The sequence below is a fragment of the Centruroides sculpturatus genome, unplaced genomic scaffold, assembly GCF_000671375.1.
Source record: "Centruroides sculpturatus isolate CEXI.00-Female unplaced genomic scaffold, Cexi_2.0 scaffold225, whole genome shotgun sequence".
In the NCBI taxonomy this organism is placed as follows: Eukaryota; Metazoa; Arthropoda; class Arachnida; order Scorpiones; family Buthidae; genus Centruroides; species Centruroides sculpturatus.
The window spans coordinates 631,207-654,154 of NW_019384500.1; the positions used below are offsets into that span (position 1 = coordinate 631,207).

Here is a 22,948-nt window from a genome sequence, read left to right on the forward strand (position 1 = left end):
CATATATTTACTTATTGCTTGACCTTCAGCAAATTTTAAATGTAACAGTTGGTCCCCTTCTGCTGCTCGAAAACTATACAACATATTAAGAATGATGCTCTGTCTTTCTTGAGTTGTAAGAAAAACAGTTTGATTATCTACATTTTCAAAGTATTCTCTTTCATCCCATACAAATTCTTTTAAACCACCTCCATATTCTTCTTTTAATGATTTTCTTAATCTCAAATCTTCTGCTCCTTTTAACAAACTAAAAATAACAAACAACAATTTGCTTGAAATTTGCTTCTATATGAGCTATTGTATTTTTAAATATAACTAAAATATTTCATGACAGTCATTAAATTATTAGACTAAATGCTTATTCATTAAAATTTCTAAACTTGTATTTAGAAATTTTAATTTCAAAAATATACAAATGTTCTCAGTATATAAGTTCAGATTTCTATAATATAACTGGAGTAATTAATAATTATTGCTGGAAATTTAAATTCACAATATAAAATTTTGAATTTAATAATATATAGAGTGTTTCATGTCTCATTATAAATAGAAAAAATCCAGCAATGAGTTGCTTAACTTTCCTAGCAACAATTGGTGGCACCATCTATTATGACATTCTGTTTAAAAAACTTTTATATTTTTAAATATCATAAAATGGTAGATAGCTCTTAATTTTAAGGGTAGGAATGGATTTTATAGAAAAAATTGTAAATGATAATAACAATAAAATCATCATTAAGTCAGACCCTACTGGAGATACACAGGACCCCCTTTTATCTCCCCATTCCTCGACCTTTACTCAAAATTTAACAGCATCAATCCCCCTAATAAACAAACCTCCCTGAAAAATTTCTTAAAATTTTGATAAAAAGCACAGGTGTTATTAACTCAAACAGCTTCAAATTATTAACTCAAACTTAGCTTCAAACAGAGTGAACAAAATGTGTCCACCCACCAATGTCCACAGAAAAAATCTCTGAATTTTTTTTTTTTCATTTCTCAACGTTTCAAGGACCAGAGTCCAAAAATATAAAAATCTTGGGGGGGTCATTTTTTTTATTGATTGCCATACTTACCTTCTGTTATATATAAATGGTTGGGAGAGTAAAAATAGTAACTTCACTTGAAATTTAGTATAACAAGTCAATTACAAAAAAAAAATGAATATATTCAACAATACAACAAACTTTTCCTTGTTACAAGATATGTAATACTATAATTTGACAAAAAGATTGGGGAGCAAGATTTGTATTCTTTGATCATTCAAAAAATTTATGACATGAAAGAAAATACTGACACTTTTAGGATAAAGAGAAAGCATTTTTTAGTCAATCAAAACAATAAAGTGAGTTGAAATATTTAAAACATTTTTCTTATAAATAATTATATTAGATCTATACTTTGGTATGACGGTTTCTTCTAATCTACGTAATACCAACTCACATAAGTTGCCAGACAGCAGGCTGCCCATGGGTACCCCATGTTTTTGTAGATAGGTCCTGTTGTTAAACTGGAATATAGAGTTGTAACACATGAGATGCCCCAGTTCCACAATCTGTTTGCGATGTGTAGGTGTTCTAAATTTGGTCAATAGGAGATCCCTCAGAACGCAAAAGCACGGTTGCAATTTAACAGGTCTAAGTGGTGGCATCACCGGACACACCTAAGTTATTCGCCTTTGCGAAAATACAAAAGCCCACACCTTCTCTTGGACCTGTTTTGGACAAGGCCAGGTCTCCAACACAACTTCTTGAAAAAGCAGTCCATAACATCGCATCAGACCATATGAGAAATTACGATCTAAACATCAAGAGCACCAAAGAACTTATAGGAATATTAAGGCAAACTCAGGTAATGGATTTGGTCCACATAACAGTATGTGACTTTATATCATTATACCCTTCGATTAAATTGCAACCGTCCTTTTGCGCTCTGAGGGATCTCCTATTGACCAAATTTAGAACACCTATACATTGCAATCAGATCTTGGAACTGGTGCATCTCATGTGTTACAACTCTATATTCCAGTTTAACAACAGGACCTATCTACTGTACAAAAACGTGGGGTACCCATGGGCAGCCCGCTGTCTGGCAACTTATGTGAGTTAGTATTACGTAGATTAGAAGAAACCACCATACCAAAGTATAGATATAATATAATTATTTATAAGAGATATGTGGACAATGTCTTTATCCTGTGGAAAACTAAACCAAACATCAATGATTTTTTAAAACATTTATCTTTCTTGCTTTAAGTATATGAATTTTAATTCTTAATTATAAAAAGTTATATCACCTTTACACAAGAAAGAATATTAAAATTAGTCTAATTAAAAATTTCATATGATTTATTATTCCCATAAAATCCTCTCACTATTAATTTCATCTAAAGAATAATTGTCAAAACATTATTCAAAACAAAACTATTAAAAATAGAATAAATTCATGGATTTAATTAGAGCTTCTTTTCACAAACACTGAATACTCAAACATTGTAGCTCATCTTCAGGACATCCATTGTAAAAAATGACATTCAAAAAATTTTAAACATTGCAAAATATAAAATTAATGTATTCCATCCCATTTACCAATCATAGAATCAACCAACAGTTGGAATATAAGAGTGCTACAGTACATTCCTAGTTGCTTACGTGGCTGATAATAAAACCCATGTACATTTAGATCAAGCCATAATTCTTTATCACATCAGCAACAGAGCCCATCTCAAGTACTTGGAAAAATTAGAAATTTTTAAAGAAGCTAGAAAGGCCTCTGCCATCAACTCCAAGGAGGCCGACTCCTTCCCTTCAACATGATCTACTTTTGACATTGCCTTGTGAATACTTTTAATTTTTATCACCTACTGCCACTATGTGAATAGTATGCTTTAATTGAGTTCCATTTTTTAATTTGTTTTATTCCATCAAGTTGCATTCTACTATAAAATTAATGAGCAATTATTTATTGTGACATCATCACAATTCTGGGCAGCAATTTTTAATCATATTTTTAATTTATTTCATTTAATATATATGCTCTACACCAGTGTTTCTCAACCTGTAACGAACCATCGCCCCCTTCACTTCAAAATTCCGAGGCCGAGGACCAAGGCTAACGCCAAATTCGTACTGCATTGAATAGACTAGTGACTAGTATAATGTCATTTGTTTATTTATTGTACGATATAAAGAATAAAATATCTAATTATTCTTAATATAATGTTTTACTATATCGCCCAGAAAATTGTTTTACGCCCAGCAAAATATAAATTGTCACTAATCGCCCCCTCAACATGGAAAATCGCCCACATGGGGGCGATATCATCCCTGTTGATAAACACTGCTCTACACCTTAAATTAGTAGTGTCTTGCCCCTGTACATCATACTTTCCTGCAAGCAAGAGTCATGTCAGTCATCTATTTAACTCCATTCAGGAAAAATTTTTGAATTGAATTCAACTGGAAGTTCTTATAAAGTTAAAGCTTAGGGGCCTCCTGTTTCTAAGTTTTCCATATATGGTTTCAACTTTTATCTATCTAATTCCATTCGAGAGTAAGGAAGGACACACAGACAGACAGACGACAGTGGAAATTTATAGGTACAGTAGACCCTCCTATAACACGGGTTCATATAACACGGATTTGTATAACATGGCAAAAAAATTGCAATTGTGTTTGTATAACACACTAAAAGCGACTCGTATAACACAGTAAAACATCATCGCCGACTTGTGTTGTGACAGGATTGGTCGAATCTGGACCAATAACAGATATTGCACAAACTGTTGAGTTTAAACGAGCATTGGACCTACTAAAAAAGATTTATTATTGAATGGCCATAAAAATTATATTTTTATTAATGATGTCTCCAAAGTTCAGCAAATTTTTTGCAGAAAAATAACTTATCAGAAAACATGCGCCATTAAACTGTATAACTATGAGAAACTTCAACTTTTCAAAGTGGGTTAAAATATATCCCACCATGCATAAAAAGCTAAGAAAAAGGTGGGAAAGTTTTTACCCACCAAAGAGTTAAAGTACCTTTTATTTGCTGGATTTTGGTTTTTTGATATTTATTCTCAATGTGGAGTACAGTACATCAGTTTATCAGATTGTTACTTAATAAATTTTATTTGTATTGTGAGAAGCTAGAGACAAAACAAGAGCCTTTCTTTAAAGTTACGAAATTTCTCTAAACTTTATTTAATAATTGATGCAATTAAGTTGTTTTTATGTGTGAAAAATGGCACAGATCACTCTACCCATTCACGAGAAACTGATACAAAGGGAAATAAAGCTTCTGTCCAGTTTAGCTATTTCCTGTGGTGAGATCTTATCTTGCTAGCTGATGATACATCTGCAAGTACGTCTCACCCATTGATGAGACAGCTGCCCGTGAGACACAGCTTTTGCATCTTGTCACATAGGAAAGATTTACCTCCCAATTGGAGAGGAGTCGGAAATAAACAGGGCAGAAATCCCAGTTTCAGGATAGACTCTCCTCGAAGCTTGTAGGCCAAGCTTCAGTCTGTTAACTCTCTTGTCTGCCAGCTCTCATCTATCTCTCCTCTGAAAGCAACCTCTTAGGAAGATCCTCAATCGTTGTCCTGACATTTGAATAGACTGGATTCGAAGACCAGAGGTATTATACTTAGAGTGATGTAAACTCTCTCTCTCGGTATAGGTATAGGCAGTTAGATACTCAATGTATTTTACCCGTTTCGAGATATTGTCTGATAGATATGTTGAGCCAGTCTATATATAGTCTAATTGTATTAGTTCACATGTAATCATTGATTCATTTATAATATTAAATTTTTGTGGCGTAGTAAACACTAGTATTGTGTTTTATTCCAAAGACACATGCCAAATTTTCCATCAAATTCCTTTATTAGTTGAGTCAAAAAAAAATATATATATAGGAAAAAAAAATATATTAAATTTGTTTCAAAATATCACTTATGGTAGCTGCTATTTCGTTGTGAATTTGTCTCTTTAATCCGATCAAATCAGTTCGGTAGACTATCATATACAGCTTTCAGGCTAGGTGCTTCTTATATTGGTTTGACAAATGCATTTCAGACTTATTTGTATTTTAAGTCCCTCTTCAGTTCAAACTAAGGTTCTGTTTTTTAAAAACCTCTGGTGTATAACTGGTAACGTTGGAAGGTTTAAAATACAGCCATTTAAAAACCCTTCAAATACATTTTCACATTATAATGTCTAGTGACATAAAATAATACGTGAAATATATTGTAAAAGTGTGGATGTATTCTCTTGAAAATGTGTTAATAGTAATATACCACATGTTATTAACCTGTAAAACGATCATTGTTGCTGCAACATTTTATTGTAGAACATACACATTCTTTAAAAGTTAAAAGTTGTAATTATACAAGTTTTTATGAACAATTGTTAAAAGTTCATCGTATTAATGTGAAAATGTATTTGAAGGCTTTTTAAATTGCTGTATTTTAATTTAAACCTTCCAACGTTACCAGTTATACACCGGAGGTTTTTAAAAAACAGAACCTTAGTTTGAACTGAAGAGGGACTTAAAATACAAATAAGTCCGAAATGCATTTGTCAAACCAATAAAAGAAGTACCTAGCCTGAAAGCTGTATATGCTCATTATATCACTGTGTGTTCGAAGATCACTGTGTGATCTTCGAACACACAGTGATATGCTCATATAAACGCGTGCCATCTATCGTAGGATAAATGTACTATGCCAGAAACCTTTGCGGGAGTGTATTAAAAAACTTTCCAAAGTTTCATGGCAATTGGATAAACAGTGTGATAATGCATGAAGGACATACAGAAAGACACACAGACAGACATTCATTCATTTTTATATATATAGATTACTTAAAGCATATTTTGTTTGTAATAAATGCGATATAATTTTCTTGCTTATAAAAGTTTTTCTTCTTAATTGATTCTAAACACTATAATTTCTTAACTCAATAAAATGTTAACTAAAAAAAAATAGAAAAATTATCACATTACTTTTCATAAGTTGCAGTCAGATAGAAACCAAATACTCCAGTGTATTGATGCTGTCTAACATCAATAATCAATTCTGGAACACGAGCTTTTAAATGAGCTAGAAACCATAACAGAGTTTCTTCAGTAGTCATTTGTGGAAAAGTCATAACAACATCACAATTACTGTTTCGAACAGCCATTTTCCAAAATTGTCCCGAAGAAAAAAGATGTCTTGAAACTGTCAAACGTCTTCCTAAAAAATGACTAGCTGTATAAAAATAATAATAAAATTAATCTTTATGTATAATTATTAAAAATTTTTTTAAAATTGTATATTATTACTATAAAAAAACTTTCATGAATAAAATAAATTTTAATACAACAAAATTTCATTTCATTATAATAACTTTGAATCTTACTTTGCTATAATGAAATTTTGTTCAAATATCAGAACTCTATTGATTAAATAATTCTGAAATCAAATAATAACTTTATTAAACACTAAGTGCTTCAGCTCCCTGGTTACTTATTGTAGCCCATCTCTTCACTCTCTTTGCCCACTTGTTACAAATATAGACTATTCATAACAAAATTTCAGTTATATGCATACCTTTCTCTGTCTAATTCCAAGTGAGGGTTCTATAATGTAAACTAAGTTCAGATACATTTTCAAATGCACCCACATACTCAAATTAATTGGAAAAACAGTTTTCATTCAAATTGCATAAAAAAGAACTTTTACAGATTTCACCAAAAGCAAATAGAACAAAAAAAAAAAAAAAAAAAACAATTCTTTTTTTGAATTGGTTGAATACCACAATGTTTTTGATCAGTTACAAAAAGTAGCAAATTATAAACATCACTTATAAATATATTTTTCACTACCATTCACTATTTAAAAAAGCATCTAACAATAATGATCTACTATGCAACAAATCTGACTATCAAAAATTTACAAATCGTGCTTTGCTGCATAACATATCATTATTGCTGGGCATGTTTTCATGATCACATATCCACGTATTTCTCATGTGATTTTTTTTTTATAATTTACAAGTTTACAGCTTAAAATTTAATTTACAACAACTAAGTCATAAAATGTTCAGTGAAATTTGATTTTATGAGTTTATTTTATACATAGGTATACATTTTATCAATATTATTAAAGTATACACACACACACACACAAACACACAAATCTTTTTATTTCGTAACATAGGTTACATTGCAGATTCCGCAGTAGCATAATCTGCTTACAATTACAGTAGAGCGTCGATTTTCCGAAAGTCAATCATCCGAAAGAATTTCAGTCAGCAAATTTAAATTTTCGCCAGTGCTGTGGCGCTTCAATCTTTGGCTATGTCTTGGGCTACTCAAATATTTTACGTTTTTGATACTAAATTAACATCTGAAGTATAATTTTTTATTATTTTTATATTTTTCAATATATTTATTTTGTTTGTAAAAAATAAAAAAATAATTTTTAACGATACAATAGTCTTTGTTAGACTTAACATCGACGAAAATTCAACGCGAAGTGACACGCAACGGATAAAAATTTTAACATCGGATATGTTAAACTATTTTTTCGTACATAAATCCGAAACATCAGTTATACGAACAACCCCAGTCCCCGATTGATTCGGAAAATCGACGCTCTACTGTATTTGTAAAAAATATATAAATGCAGTAATAACAATACAATAGTCGGACAGTTAGTCGTATTTTACAATTATTGACATACGTATACATATACAAATATACTGTTTATGTTGAGCAAAGAAAAATAAAATAAAATAAAGTAGACAACTGACAATTATAATGGTTTACATAGTATTACGAGGGCAAACAAAAAAAAAAAAAAGTTAATAGAAACAAAAATAATGCTGGTGGTTATGTACTGAAGAGTTGCAGCGCTGTGGTCTGTTGAGGTCTGTTAGGTAGATCCCTGCTGAGCATGTCAAGAGTTGATTCCAACGTTGACAGCAGAGCACCTGATAAGTGTCCGGTACAGGCAAAAGAACCTCGACAGGGATCAGCACAACACACTCAGGCAACATTTAGTTGACTGCGGATACTTCCAAGCAGGCATTATAACAGTCAAAGTATTGTCACATACTATAAAACAGATTGATAAGATGTCCTTGTATAAGTGTCAATTGCAACACATCATATTATACCAGTTATTGCAGTAATAAATTAAAGATTTTTGCACATAATTAAGTTATTATATTATTAAGTTTATATGAAAAGGCAGAGCAATCTCTCTCTGTATGCACAGAGAGATTGCTCTATTAAAGTATATACAGTAATACCTCGACTTACGCTACCACGACTTCTGCGAACCCGGAGTTATGCGATTTTAAAATCTCATCGATTTGTCTTTTATTTGTGCGCCACGCAATCCTTGATTATTCACTCCCCCCACACTATTGTTCAGCTTACATGTTCGGATGTGTCGCGCGGAATCCACACATAGCTACAATTTATTCTGTGTTATTTATTTCTGTGTTTCTTATATCTACAGAGACTTGAGAGACCCTACTGTCATCCAAACGAAGTAGAACTAATTCTTCTGCATCAAACAAGAAAAGAAAAACTTTATCTTTGGAATGTAAAGTTAACATTGGGTATGTTTGTAAATTCGAACAAGTTAAACAAGAATGACGTCATCGTTATTCCTATTTCGTTAGACTTTTCGAATGATTCGTTACTAACGCGTTTAACTCGTTTGACTTTACGAACGTACCAATTATTAAAGACTTCGATACAAAAATGAAAATTTGTGAATTGGCAAAGAAGTTTGATCTACCGGAATTGTCGGTCAGAACAATTATAAAAGGCAAAGAAAAAATTCTCGAAGCTGTGAAAAATGCTCACTCTTTAAATTCAAGCATCATTCGTAAACGTCACAGTATTATTGCTGAGATGGAAACAATGTTAAAATTATGGCGTATTAATCAAGTAAATGTGAAAAATTGTAAAATAATATAGGCCTAATTTGTTATACATGTGTATTATCTAAGATTTTATTAAACATTTTTTTCTAAATTATTTTTTTCTTTAGTCTACGGCCCAAAAATTATTTGTATGTATTTATATGGGATAACGACTTACGCAGTTACCACTCGGTCCCACCTATCATGTAAGTTTGGGGTATTACTGTACCCAATTTTTGATTTGTTTACATAAATTATGTGAGGACATACATTTTTTTCAATGGAAATTTTACATTTAAATTTTTACAATATATTGTAATTTGGTATTACAAAAATCTTTTATATTTTATGAATATATAAAATCTAAACTGTTACAGCTGAAGTGAGCAATAAATTTTACAAATCATTTAATAATAAAAGAAAATTAAGACCATTTTATATTTAAGAATACAAAATTGTATTAATTTCATTTCATATTTTTTTTTACTAATGAGCATTTTAGCAAAAATACCATAGTTCTTTCCAAGTCAATGAGTATTGTATTTTCTATAATAATCACCCATCTAACTTGTATTCTTTACTTAACTGTACCAGTTAATCTAAATATTAGTATATTAGTGGTGTTTGATATTATTGAATAATTGATTATCAATGCAATATTTTCTGATATTGAAGTAAGAAAAATGAATACTGGCTAATATCATTATTGATGCTCAATATTACTGATATTGGAAATTATTGAAATTTATGAAATTAATTAAAGCAATTCAAGTATGTCCTTCAGATTATTTTTAATAAACAGATTACATTTGCCACAATATTCTGTTTTAACTAGTTTTACATCTGTTTTAGAATCATGCTTTCCTTTTTACAACAATATTTTTTACTCCAATAATTGTCCACAAAAAAAATTGCCTAGTAGGTGATTATTAAAGAAATACAGTGGAACCTCGGTTAATGAACTTAATCCATTCTGCAACTCTGTTCATTAACAGAATTGTTTGTTAACCAAAGTAATTTTTCCCATAGAAATTAATGCAAATACAATTTATCCATTCTAGCCTCTGAAATTTTTGTAATTTTATTTGTAAAATGAGTTATCTTTGATAAAAATGTAGGAAAACATAGTATCTATCATTACAGAAACAAACATGTAAACTTTATTTAATAAAATAGCACTGTGTATACCTTCATTTATTGTAATTGGTGGCAGAGGAGTAGAGATATATGGAGCTTAATGCTTAGAAGGGGAAGCCCCTCCAAAAAAATAATGGGTAGCACTTCATCGGGAGATTCTTCCTTTGGTAAGGGAACAAGAAATTGATCTAAAGTTGATTGTCTTACTCTTTTAATCAAAATTTTTCTCAAATGCGATAGCACATTGTTGTTTTCTATTGCCACTATCACTTTTCTCTTTCTTGGATGCCGTATTGATTAAATATATAAATCACAAAACTGAAAAAAAAAGTTTAGCACAAACACTCGGAAAAGCAATGCTTAACTCATGCATGCCTAACAGCAACTAAAATTTGACACAAAAACCTGTTATGTTCGTTAACTGAGGTTCCACTCAAATTTTTGCAAAATAAAAGTTCATTAACCAATTTGGTCGTTAACCGAGCTTCCACTGTACAATAATTTTAATTAAAGTATAATGAATGTAAACTGTTTTTCTCTTTACTTTATAAAAAGATTTTGATATTTCTTGCTTTTCTATGTTTTGTTAGATATTAAAACTTTTTTTTTTGAAAAAAATTTTTACAGAAGGAAACTAAACATTAAAATTAAATTTTTCAATTAATAATATGAGAAAAGAATTCTTTCCCCATACCTTTTTTATATAAATACATATGTTTATGTATGTACTACTTTACTACATTTTATACCACTGTGCCAAGTTTTGTACAGTTTTGTTCAAAAGAAATAATAAATTACACAACAATTCTTTAACTGTTTCAAAAAAGCACTTTGTTGTTATAGAATCTGATATAACTCATTATAAAGTTTATGGTTCAAAAATATTAAAATTTCAGTATTAATGATATTCACATGCATATTTTATATTTTTTTTGTTAGACACAATTATAGACTTAACTATTTTTGCTTGAAAATTCTTTACATCTAACACTCTACTTAAGTTCTGTTATTTAATATATTAAGTGATCCATGTATTGATTTAAGATAACATTATTTTTTTGTTTTGGGATTGATCCAAGGATAGACAGAATATTTGTTGTAACTGATTTTGTATATTTCCCAAAATAAATTGATATAATTCTTGCTTTGTTTTTTTATTCTGTAATGCAAACAGTAATAGATTAAATGTCACCATTGTGCATTGTTGATCTCCTCATTTGTTTTGTCAGCACATTTAAATATGGTTTGAAAATATCAAAAACTGTTTACTATAAATCTAATAACATTCTATTCAGTTTAAACTTATGAAAAATTATACTGAATTGAATACTTAACAAAACATTTTACTAAAATCTAGTCTAAATTTTAAATGTTAAATCAATACAAAATTATAAATGACATTAAGAGAAAAACATTATTGAACTGGAAACATAAACAAACAAACAAACACACAATCAATTAATCAATAGATTCATTAACAAACTCAAATTTTTGCACATTTTAGTATAATTATTACATTGTTTCATTTTTAGTAAATAAATTTTTATTGAAATATTGGAAATTTTAGTTATAATTCCACTTGTTCCATAATTAAATTCAACTTCATTTTAATTTGAATTATAATAGCTTTCTCTGCAGTTATCACAAAATTAAATAGTTCAAATAATTTAGATAATTTTGAACAATGTTTAGTTACTGTAATGAGGAAGCTACAAAACTTTAAAATATTTGAATAACTATAAGTATCTTTTATTAAATTGTGGCAGCAAACTGTATTTGCTGTCATATATGTTTTTAAAACAATATTTTGGATTTGAACAAATAAATTTTAATTTTTTTGTGTTGATGGAAAGAGCTTAAGCCCCTGTGAATCTGTCTCTGATTGTAATATTAATAATAAAATTAATATGATAATGCAATGAAATTATTATTTTAAGAATAATTCAATAGAAAAATATTTTTAATATTTATATTCCAAATTTTCTTCTATCTTTTTGGTACAATTTATTATTCAATTCCATTTAAAAAATACTAAATAAATAAAATTGTAAACATTTATAATACATTTAATACAAAGCTGACACTTGACAAAACAATAAATTTATTCCAAGAATTAGTTACCCGGATCTGAGCTTTTGATAATAGATTACTATTATAACTTTATCATCATCTATTTCAGTTTTTCTATACAAATCTTCTACACAATATCTTTAACAATGAAATTAAAAAATTGAACAATTACAAAATTAATTAAATTTTAGTCTATTATGGAAAAAAGAATTTGTATAACCTCTATTCAAAACTGTCAGTACTAAGACTTTGAACGCTTTTGAAGTGGTTGCTTTAAACTTCTTGAATTCCAATTTTAAAGAGTTTAACAGTCTTCAAATGTGGATAAGAACATAAATTAAAAAATATTATGTACTGTCCGAAAGTATTTCCATGTCGTTTTAAATGGCAGACTTACAATAAAGCAACCAAAACCAAGAAACTCAAACTACAAGTTATCATTAACAAATTTTTAAGATTCCTTAAATAATATATTGTATTATTAATACTTTATCATAATGTTCTAAGAAACTTGACACCATATTCAACAAAAATTCAAATTCTCTGAACAGCTTTAATTATGATCCCTCTGTATATATTAAAATAAAAAATTTATCGAAGACAACTAAAAATTAGATATACATGAGATTAAAATCAAAGTAATGATCTATAAATTGCACTATAAACCTATTGACCAGTTGGTTGCTGGTAACATATATACATTGTGTAAGTTTGCTGATTAGGGGGGTTTATTCCCTACTGTCAGGATGGACTAAGGTCAACTCACATGTGGGTGGTGGTTTTAGGAGGCAGAAAGAGACAAGTGTTTAACAAAGAAATTGTTTATTTTTTTGAATATCATGCTTACAAATCATTGACAAGGTCCCAGACGTTGCTGTCTGACGGTTGTATGTCTCTGGTGGTTTTCTTTTGTCTTGTGGTGGTGGAGCCCCACAAGCAATGGTGAGTTAATGTTCGAAGTAGAAAGTAACACAAGATACAATGAATTGGAGGCACAAAAAGAAGAGGGCAATGATCACAACCAGTGTACTTGAGAGGAAAAATTATGCTTCGTCCTTGATGGTGGAGGTTTTATAAACTTTTTTGGATTGGTTCATTACTAATTGGCCAGACATTTCCTTCCTTGCTTCCCTATTGGTCTCTCATCTGTCTCTAGGTGTAAATGGAAATCCATTTAGGTCACGGGAAAGGTTGGCTAGGAATGATTTACCCAACACTGTCTCTATGACTCTGATCGTGTTTAATCGATGACTGACACCTACGCCCATTCCATTATATTTTCGTTTCATTTTACTAAATTGCTTCTTAAGTTTTAAATAATTCCCTTTTAAGTTTTCTTTATCTAAAATTTCGTTTTTCCCACTATTCTTTATGAGTGGTGATGTCAAAGTCCAGTGTCGCCAACTCGACACTTATATAACTTATTTTATGATGGTTTAACTTAACAAATTTTACATTTTTCTTTTTGAATCCTCCCTTTCTCTTTTTCTTTTTTTGGACTATTTTCCAGTGCCTCACAATTGCACAAACATTTTCAGGTTCCTCTGAAGTCCTGCTTCAGGTGAATCAGTTTTGTTTATAGAACACAATTAATCTGAGACCATATAAGGAAAATCTGATTAAGGATTAAATCTGAAACCATATAAGGAAAGGCTAGGAGCAAGAGGCCCTGATTAACTGTATATGAACTTCCAATGCAAACTGAAAGTCGGGTTATTTCTATTCAAAAATTTTCCTGTTTTCTATATACATGATATAGATTAGAGATGCCACAAATATTCGGCCTATTTGGCTACTTTTTTTAATATTCAGTATTCGGCCAAATGTTGCATACTATTTGGCCGAATACCAAATACCAATTATGAAAAAAAAAAAAAAAAAATGCACATATTACTCAAAAACGTATTATTTTAATCACAAATTATTACATTTAATACTTAAAATCTTATAGTGTCTGTGAGTATTGAAAATACTCCAATCAGTTGGGTAAAAATGTGTATGTGAGGACTTTACATGAACAACAACTTGGGTTTTGATTTTTAAAAAAAATTTAATAATTGACAATATAACTAAAAAAAAATCACTAACTACCACTCGGTACAAGTAACGACACTCACGACAATTAGTATATTCTCCCCTCGTGGATATAACCGAAGGAGAAAAATTTTACAATTATTTTCACAGATGCAGGTCCCTCGTTGAATTTCCTTAGAATGAGAACAAAAATTCCGCCTTGTATTCCAGAGTCCGCTCACAATAAGTTCCTCCACGTGGTTCCCCGATTAGCTCAGAGAAGACGATTTTCTGTCCCTTTGTCCAAACCGAATCAAGTCCTTACCTTCTTATATCTCACTCTTCGCTCCAATGTGCACCTCTGCGCACCTGACCCAAGTCCCGGTTAGGAAAAAAAGGTAGTTTTCTCACACGTGGGACGACAATTTATATGTCCCGCCATCATTTTACGTCACCCTCTTCACGTGATCACCGCACAGCCAATTGTTACATGGCGGCGGCACCACAAAAAAAAAAGGCGGTTCAGACAGAACGAAAAAATAATAAAATATCAATTACACAATTACAATTTCAGGCATGGAATAACGAAACTTATTACACAAAGGGTATAACATACAAATACCGAAAACAAAAGTATAGTAACGCAGCACTACAATCTACAGGTATCAGTGGTAAGTTGTGATAAATGAAAACAAATTTTTCAGCATTTGTTGATAGCAAACGAATGTGCTTTCCCTCATAAACTATACCTGTTTCTGAAAATAGCCTCTCACTATATACACTACTGCTGGGAGACGATAGATAAATCTTAGCGAATTCTGTCAGGCTTGGATACTGTTTTGCATTTGCTGACCACCACTTGTAAAGGTCTGCCGTCTGATGTAGGAGAACAGTTTTCATATAAAGTGATATTGTGGTAATAAGCACGTGGTGAGGGTTGATTTCACAAAGAAACGGGTATATAAAACAAATAAGACGTGCTTTATTATTTTCTGTGAACATATACAGGAAAGGTTCTTGTTGATTCCGACCTCCTGAGTCCTTACATCAAACAAAAGAACAAACAACACCTTTTTTCGATTCACAGTCGAGCAAGACTTTCGCGATACAAAAAGATACTTAACTTCTAACTTAAACCTACTTATATCTAAAAAGAAAAGGAAAAAGGAAAAGAAAGTTAGATTAGAAGAGAGAAACGGAAATATTTTAGGATGGAACGGGTACCCGAGATGGCGATTGGGGTGGCGGCTGCTGGATGACTTCGTCTTGGGATTTTTCCTTTTGGGGACGGATCGCATGAGATAATCAAATAAAAATGTCTCTTATCTTTTGGCTGGCCAATGTCCTTATCAACGCTACTTCTTCCTTACGTGCTCTTCGTGCCTCTTTCAGCCGAAGCAACTCCGACCTGGAGACTTCTCTCTGACGGTCTTCCCTCTTCTAGGTCCGAAGCCAGAAGTTACTCTTTGTCTCACACTTGTCCTCTGGGCTATTTCTAATCCTTTGTCTCCTAATTGGGTCATCAACCACCCACACCTGGACGAAAGTTCCAGAAAGTATAGACAAAGGAACACAGAACAAAGAAAGAAGGAAAGATAGAAAATCATATATATAAAAATATAACAAAAATATATTGGTGTACCACCACAATATAAACAGTGATATTTTTTGTAATAAGGACTATTAGTAACACAATTTGATGTAATAATGAACAAATAATGCATGTCATGACACGATCTACTCCCAAATAAAACAAATGTGCTTGCAGTGTCGCTAACACACCCACCGCAATAAAACACCCTGTCACCTGTCACCGCAATAAAACCTGTCACCCGCGAAATGTACATATATTTTGCTGAACATTTGGCCGCCGAATATTCGGCCAAAGCGCCGCAGAATATTTGGTATTCGGCAAAATCACTATTCATGGCATCACTAATACAGATACATGATATCATGACTCTGTTGCTAACAGGAAAAGTATTATGTACAGGGACAAAACACTACTAATTTGAGATGGAGAGCATATATTTTAAATTAAATAAATTTAAAAAATATGATTAAAAGTTGAGCCCAGCATTGTGACAATGTCACAATAAATAATTGCTTGTTTTTCTGTACATTTATGTATTTTTAATGTATTTTTTCTTAAAAAAATATTTAATTACAAAATTTTTAAATTTTAACTGTTTCTGATTCACATTTTCTAGTTTATGTTAATCTTGATGATGCTATTTTAGCATATCAAAGCATTTTATTTATTAAAGTAGTGTTTTTTAATATTAAATAACTGAGTTTTTACATTTTGATTTAATATTTGTGGTGTTTGCCTTGCCTATTATATTTTTCATGATGATCAGCACTACTGGAAAATTCAAAAATTATTTTTTTCCAATAATATGTATTTTTCTTGTAATAATTTGTCTTTTAAATCATATCTAAGATATTATATTAAAGAACATTACATAATTATGTAACAATAGAGAATTAATAGAAATTAATTAAGAGAATTAATTAGAAATTAATATAATTACACAACAGTGAACACATATTGCAGGAATATTCCAAGTAAATCAGAATTGTAGTCACCTTACAAACATCAACTACTAGTAATAAATTGTTGTTTTTAAAATAAGTAAATTTTAATATTTTATTTAGGATAAATTTAATAAAACATGCATAAAAAGTATATTTCAAAAAATTTAACTAGTTATAGGGAATTTCAAAAAATACAAAATAAAATTCCTTATTCTTACTGAAAAATCAAAATTTTTCCATTAATATAAAAGTCATTAGAAAGATAAATGGTTTATAGATAAATTTACTGTTTTATTTTTGACAGTGGTACTTACTAGATTTGAATTCAGAATGCTTATTTACTATAAAAAAGTTGAACAAGTTCCACAATAATACTTAAACAAAGGTACTCACAATTAAAAAGAAAAAAAACATTATACATTCTACTTTTAGCTTTTGTTTATCAGCTGTTGGTAAAGCATCACTCATAAAACTAAATCAATAGAATGAATTTCTAAAATCTATCTTATGTTATTTATTTATATAAAATTATATTAATTGAAAAAATAATTAATCAAATACAAAAACAACTTTCTAAAATTTAAATTTTATAAAATATAAAATCTATAATCTATAAAATGTAAAAACAGTAAATAAGTATAAATCATGAATAAAAATAAAGTGAAAAATATATAGAATATAATAAATATGTAGAAACATGATTAGAATATTTTAAACACATATAAATGTACTGGTATACTATATTTATCAATAAACTTAAAAAAACTAAAAATGTAAATTAAAACCTCTCCATTTTTGTTACATAAAAACTATTTTAGAATGATAGAAAAGTATTAAATAATACACAGAATCCAAATATGAAATGTATGAAGACCTAAAAAAGCATTGCCGGTATATTCAATTTTAGTTGTATTCAATAAATATTCCAAAAAAATATTTTGAAAAATAAAACATTCATATAATCTTGAAATAATGAAATTTGTACCAATTTGAAACCATGTCGTTCTACATTTTTACTACTAGGCATCATTTCATCCATTTATTTGCTCTTAGTTGAAACTAAGAAGAGCAAATAAAAGGATGAAATGATGCCTAGTGTTCGTTTAACTGCACTGTATAATGCTTACAAAACAAAAATGTAGAAATTATTTACAAATATTTTGAATACACAGCTTCAAAACTTAATATGTATATCAATCCATTAATATTTTATTTTAATTTTATATATAAAAAATAATTAAATAAACATATTGAATTACAATTTAAATACATATATATTATAATATTATCAGATTATATTTTAACAATGTTAATTATAATTTTAATATCAAGTAATGAATTCATAAATACAATAATATTATAACTTGTATCATATTTTCTGAAATTAAAAGATATTTCAAAATTAATTGAAAGCATTCTTGTATATTGTATTAATATATAAGGTGTATAAAATTGCTCTATACTGTTATGTAAACTGAAGAATAATTATAGAGAATTCTTGTATATTTCATTATCTTGTGGCGAACGCCGTCCTTCGCATCTGTACCCGTAACGGTTGTAAAATACAAGCAATTACCCCGGGTGTATGAGTCATCACTTCCTGGAATAAATTTGAACTCACCCCACAAGACCGTCGAAAACCAGTTGTCTTTGTTAGCCACATCGTCGAGACATGTGCTGTACCAAGTACGTGAGGAGAATAAAAGTTTAGTTTTTGTTACGATCTCGTCTCGTTCGTTTCTTCCACTCACAGCGACAAAAGATAAAAGCAACAACAATGCAAAAACCACAATCTTATACAGTCAACCCCCCTATAACACGGGTTCCTATAGTTTGGATTCCTATATGACGGTGAAAAAATTGCGACGGTATCTGTACAAACCTGGTAAAAAAAACTCCTATAATTTGGTAAAATGTCATCGGGCAGCCGAACTACTTTCCGCTGTCCAGTGCCACGCTACGGAGAGTTTAGGCGGATCAATTGAGTTTACTATTGTCCATACAGTATTATATATAAATTGTATATAAATTAGGTACTGTATATATAATTATATATTAACTTAATTTATTGCAACTTTATTATAATTATATATATATATACTTTCCGTTGTCCAGCGCCATGCTATGGAGAGTTCAGGCGAGTAAGTTGAGTTTACTATCGTTTGTACAGTATGTAAGTTAGGTACTGTAAGTCTAATACAACACTAATTTTATACATTTCTTGTGAAAGAAACATTTCTTATTCAATGGCCATAAAAATTATTTATATTAATGATGTCTCCAAAGTTCAACGAATTTTTCAAAGAAAAATAACTTATCAGAAATTGCGGCCGAGGTTTTGGTGCGCTGCACCGCAACGAAAACAAGCTTAAGCAATGGTGACGTCGAACGGTGCACACTTGGTAAGTAATCCTACAATTTTTTTGTTTATAGCATAGTTTATACAGATTATTCCCTAAAAAATATACGTATTTTGGAAATGTTGAGTCGAATTAGTCCAGGAATTGATTAATTTTATGGAAGTAAACCTTTCAAACAGCCATAGTCCATAAAGTGCATACATGCCGAGCTGTGATTGGTAAGGACTCGTACAAAATGGATTCATAAAGAACAGAACATATCTACCGTGTTATAGGGGGGTTGACTGTATATATAATGCTTATATAATGTAATCAAATGCTTGAACTTTAATTAATGAATACGATTGTTTTAGGATGGAATTAACAACATTACATGAGGAAACTGTTATAATGTTTTTAATGTTTCTACAGTTTCATTCATATATTATATAAAAATAGAAATTTCTTTATTTTAGATGTCTTCTATTCTCATTATATTGTTATATTCCTACTACATCAAAAACAAACTATTATCATGTTTTACCTAACAAAGCTATTATGGAATATTGTAAAATTTTTTGATATAAATTATATACTACCATTAATTATTAAATTGTTTCCAAACATTTTGCTAATATTTCTCATCTACATTTTATCTTTGTCATTCAGTATGAAAATAAAATATAGATGAGAAATATAGCATGTGTTTTGCATAGCATAGTATCATTGTTGACTAATATAATATGTAGATTCTTAGCTACTAAAAATAACTTACATAAATACTCATTAATAAATGAATTTGAAAATAGTGGAACACTTTAAATAGGTTGAAATTGTTGGTTTTCAGTCAATTTGAATAAAAAAATTTAAAATAAGTCTTCAATGGTTAGTAAAAAAGAGTGCCACAAAAGTATGATAAATCTACTTTTGTAACATACTACTAGATAAATATGTTTGTGATAGTAATTCTAATGAAAGTTTTGTTACAGTTTGGAAAAACTTCAAATTTTAACAGTAGCATATAAAAAACGGTCTGTTTAATCAATCTAAAACATTTATACTATTTGGATAAAAAATTATTTATATATAAACTAGTTAGAAAATTATCAAAGAAACAAATAAGAATAAAAATTGATGATAATAAAAATATTAATGAAATTCATTTATTCTTATTTCATAATATGTGTGTTTTCTTTCTTTCTCATCTTAAATTAAACAGATGATTACATTATTAATTACAGTTATTAAAAAGAAAAGTAGTTCTAGTTAAATTTTTAATTGATTATAAAAAAAATTGATTATGTAATAACATGATATTAATTTTGAGCTGTTTTATTTCCTATTATATTTTTATTTTAATGCATGTTATTGTTTGTTAATAGTAAGTATTGTTTATAAAAAAATTAAAGAATTATGGGCATTCAAGTATTACATTAGCAGTTTCTGAGGGGGGAAATTTCATTTGCATTTGACAATTGCTGATGATATGAGAAGGAGGACGAGTTTTTGACAATGCAAGCTTTCATCTGATAAGTTATTTTTCTCCCAGCCATCATAAAATTGTTTTAAAATAATTTCTGTAGATTTGCAAATGGTTTAAACTTCTGATGACATAATTGGAGAAGGGAATTACCTTGATTTCTAATGACTGGTGACAGTGGGAAAGGGGATCAACAATGGACAAATTTTTGCTGATGTAATAAAATCTTTCAAAAAAAATTCTTATTAGTAACATAATTAAATTTTAATGATAAGAAAATAAGTTATGCTTCATTATGATTATAAATTTGAATAATTTATTGTTATAATTATAAATATATTCATTTATTTGTCATATAGTTGAGAATAATATCCATATATGTAGCCTATACATATTTGGCATTATTTGGTTTATAAATTGTACTTAGAATATATGCAGTAATTTGTTTAGGTATAAATCAAGGATAAAAAAAATAAAAACATGTTAAAAATAAAAACGTTTGTGTTTATTTTATTGTAATCATTTGTAATAACTAAAGAGGTTTAAACTATTTAATTATACGTAATTGAATTAAAAGCATTAAATATAATTGCCCTCAATTACAATATATAAGATTAAATGTCACTTTAAATCACTTCAAATCTGTAATTATTACAAATGATTATGCCAAAATAAACAAAACAGCGGTTTTTATTTTTAGCAATTTTATTTTTTAATTATTTATAATTTATGTAATAAAAATTATCAACATTAAACAGTGCAAGTAAGTCTAAATAATGTGAAATTTGTTTAAAATTTTTAAGAAATGTTCATAATAAATAAATATATTATTTTTTAATATGTAAAAACTGACGAGTGAAAATAATATATTAATTAATGATAATAACAATAACAAATATTTAAACTAGTATTTTAAAAATCGATCTAAATTTAAAAATCCGATCGACCAATGACAGTCGAGATAACAAACACCACTACGGTGTGAAGCAGTAAACAAAAACAAATCTCACTTGACATTTAATCAAAAATTTCATTTACCTATAGAAAGCGATATTCTAGCGCTTCTTCTTTTTCTAACACTACTTATATCTTTAACATTTTCTTTTTTTACTTGCGTAGATTCCATTTTCAAATAAATTTACTTGATTCAAGCGAACACAAACCAAATGCTTCACGTACGCGCGAGGTATTGTGGGATACAAAAATACGGGTAAATAGTTACATCACATTTTCCTCTACCTGAAAGGTAATTCGTGTTTTAAAAAATTAACTTGAATGCGTAAAATTACACTCTAACTTGAAATTCATTATTATTTAATACGAAAATTCAACATTAATAAATAAATCGCGAGTTATTTGAATCACATTTCTTGTTTTTGTTTTTTTTTTAATGGAAAATGAACCATTTCTTATTGTGAAATTTTTCTGAAATTATCAAATATATATACTAGCAGATGAACCCGGCATTGCTCAACAAAATGTAACAACAGCAAAGATTAAGATAATTAGATTCTTTTGTACTTCTAACTCTTATATTATATTATATTATAGTATTTTGTTTTCGCATTATTTCGAAAAACGCGTGGTCCCACGCTCACCAGATCTAAACCCACCAGACTTTACAGTAATTAATCTACGGGGAGCAGTAAATTCTGCAGTGTATCGAGATCGTCCGCGTACACTGGATGACTCGATTCATTCAGTCTTTCGAGCGAGCAACCGACAGCGGTGTTTAGAAACAAAATAAGAAGGATCCGAACCTGTATTGATGCTAAAGGAGGTCACTTTCAACATTGTTTATAATTGTCATTCATATTTACCTCCTGTATTCTATATTGAAACTTGTCTGTTAATAAATATATAAGTGCACAGTGACTTTCCGAACACTCTGTATAACTACAGTGATGTGCCGTGACATTTGATGATAGGGAAGCATGTTTCTGTAAAAAGCCTACTTCCAGGGGCAATCAGTTAATTGCGCGTCAGTGATGGTTAGGGTTTCTCATTTCCCGGGAAATTTGCCTCCAGCGGGATTACGGGAAAAATAATTTATTTTCCCGGAAGCCCGGGAAATTCCGGAATGAGATAATAAAATAGAATTTCATATGAATAAAAAATATCATACAGGAATACAGTGGCGTGCCGTCATTAGAAGCAGTGAATGCGCTACTTCCGTTGTACTTTCTAAAAAATAAATACATATTAATTTTAATTATATGAAAATAATCGCACAATATTTTATTATAACCGCATTATGTATCTTACTACAAATTTCTATACTACACGTGAAAAAAAATTGCTATTGCATATTCGAATATTAGTGGCGGAGTAGCAGAGTGAAAACGCTGTATTGTCAACATCCAAAAAGCCAGATTCGCGCATGCGCTTTACAGAGCACTAACCTCACCCGGTTTAGCCGGTGGAAGCCTAGGACCTTGGGTGGA

At 29.6% G+C, this 22,948-nt stretch overlaps 1 protein-coding gene across 1 annotated transcript in view; it reads right to left on the reverse strand.

Moving 5' to 3' along the window:
* Nucleotides 1-21,685, reverse strand: part of LOC111622026 (anoctamin-8-like) — a 46,438-nt gene extending 24,753 nt beyond the window's left edge. The window contains exons 1-3 of the mRNA XM_023364324.1: nt 21,543-21,685; nt 6,010-6,256; nt 12-247 (exon numbers count right to left, since the gene is read on the reverse strand). Coding sequence (XP_023220092.1) covers nt 12-247; nt 6,010-6,256; nt 21,543-21,630 — 571 coding nt within the window. The 5' untranslated portion in view covers nt 21,631-21,685. The remainder of the gene's footprint in view (nt 1-11; nt 248-6,009; nt 6,257-21,542) is intronic.
* Nucleotides 21,686-22,948: the final 1,263 nt, after the last annotated feature.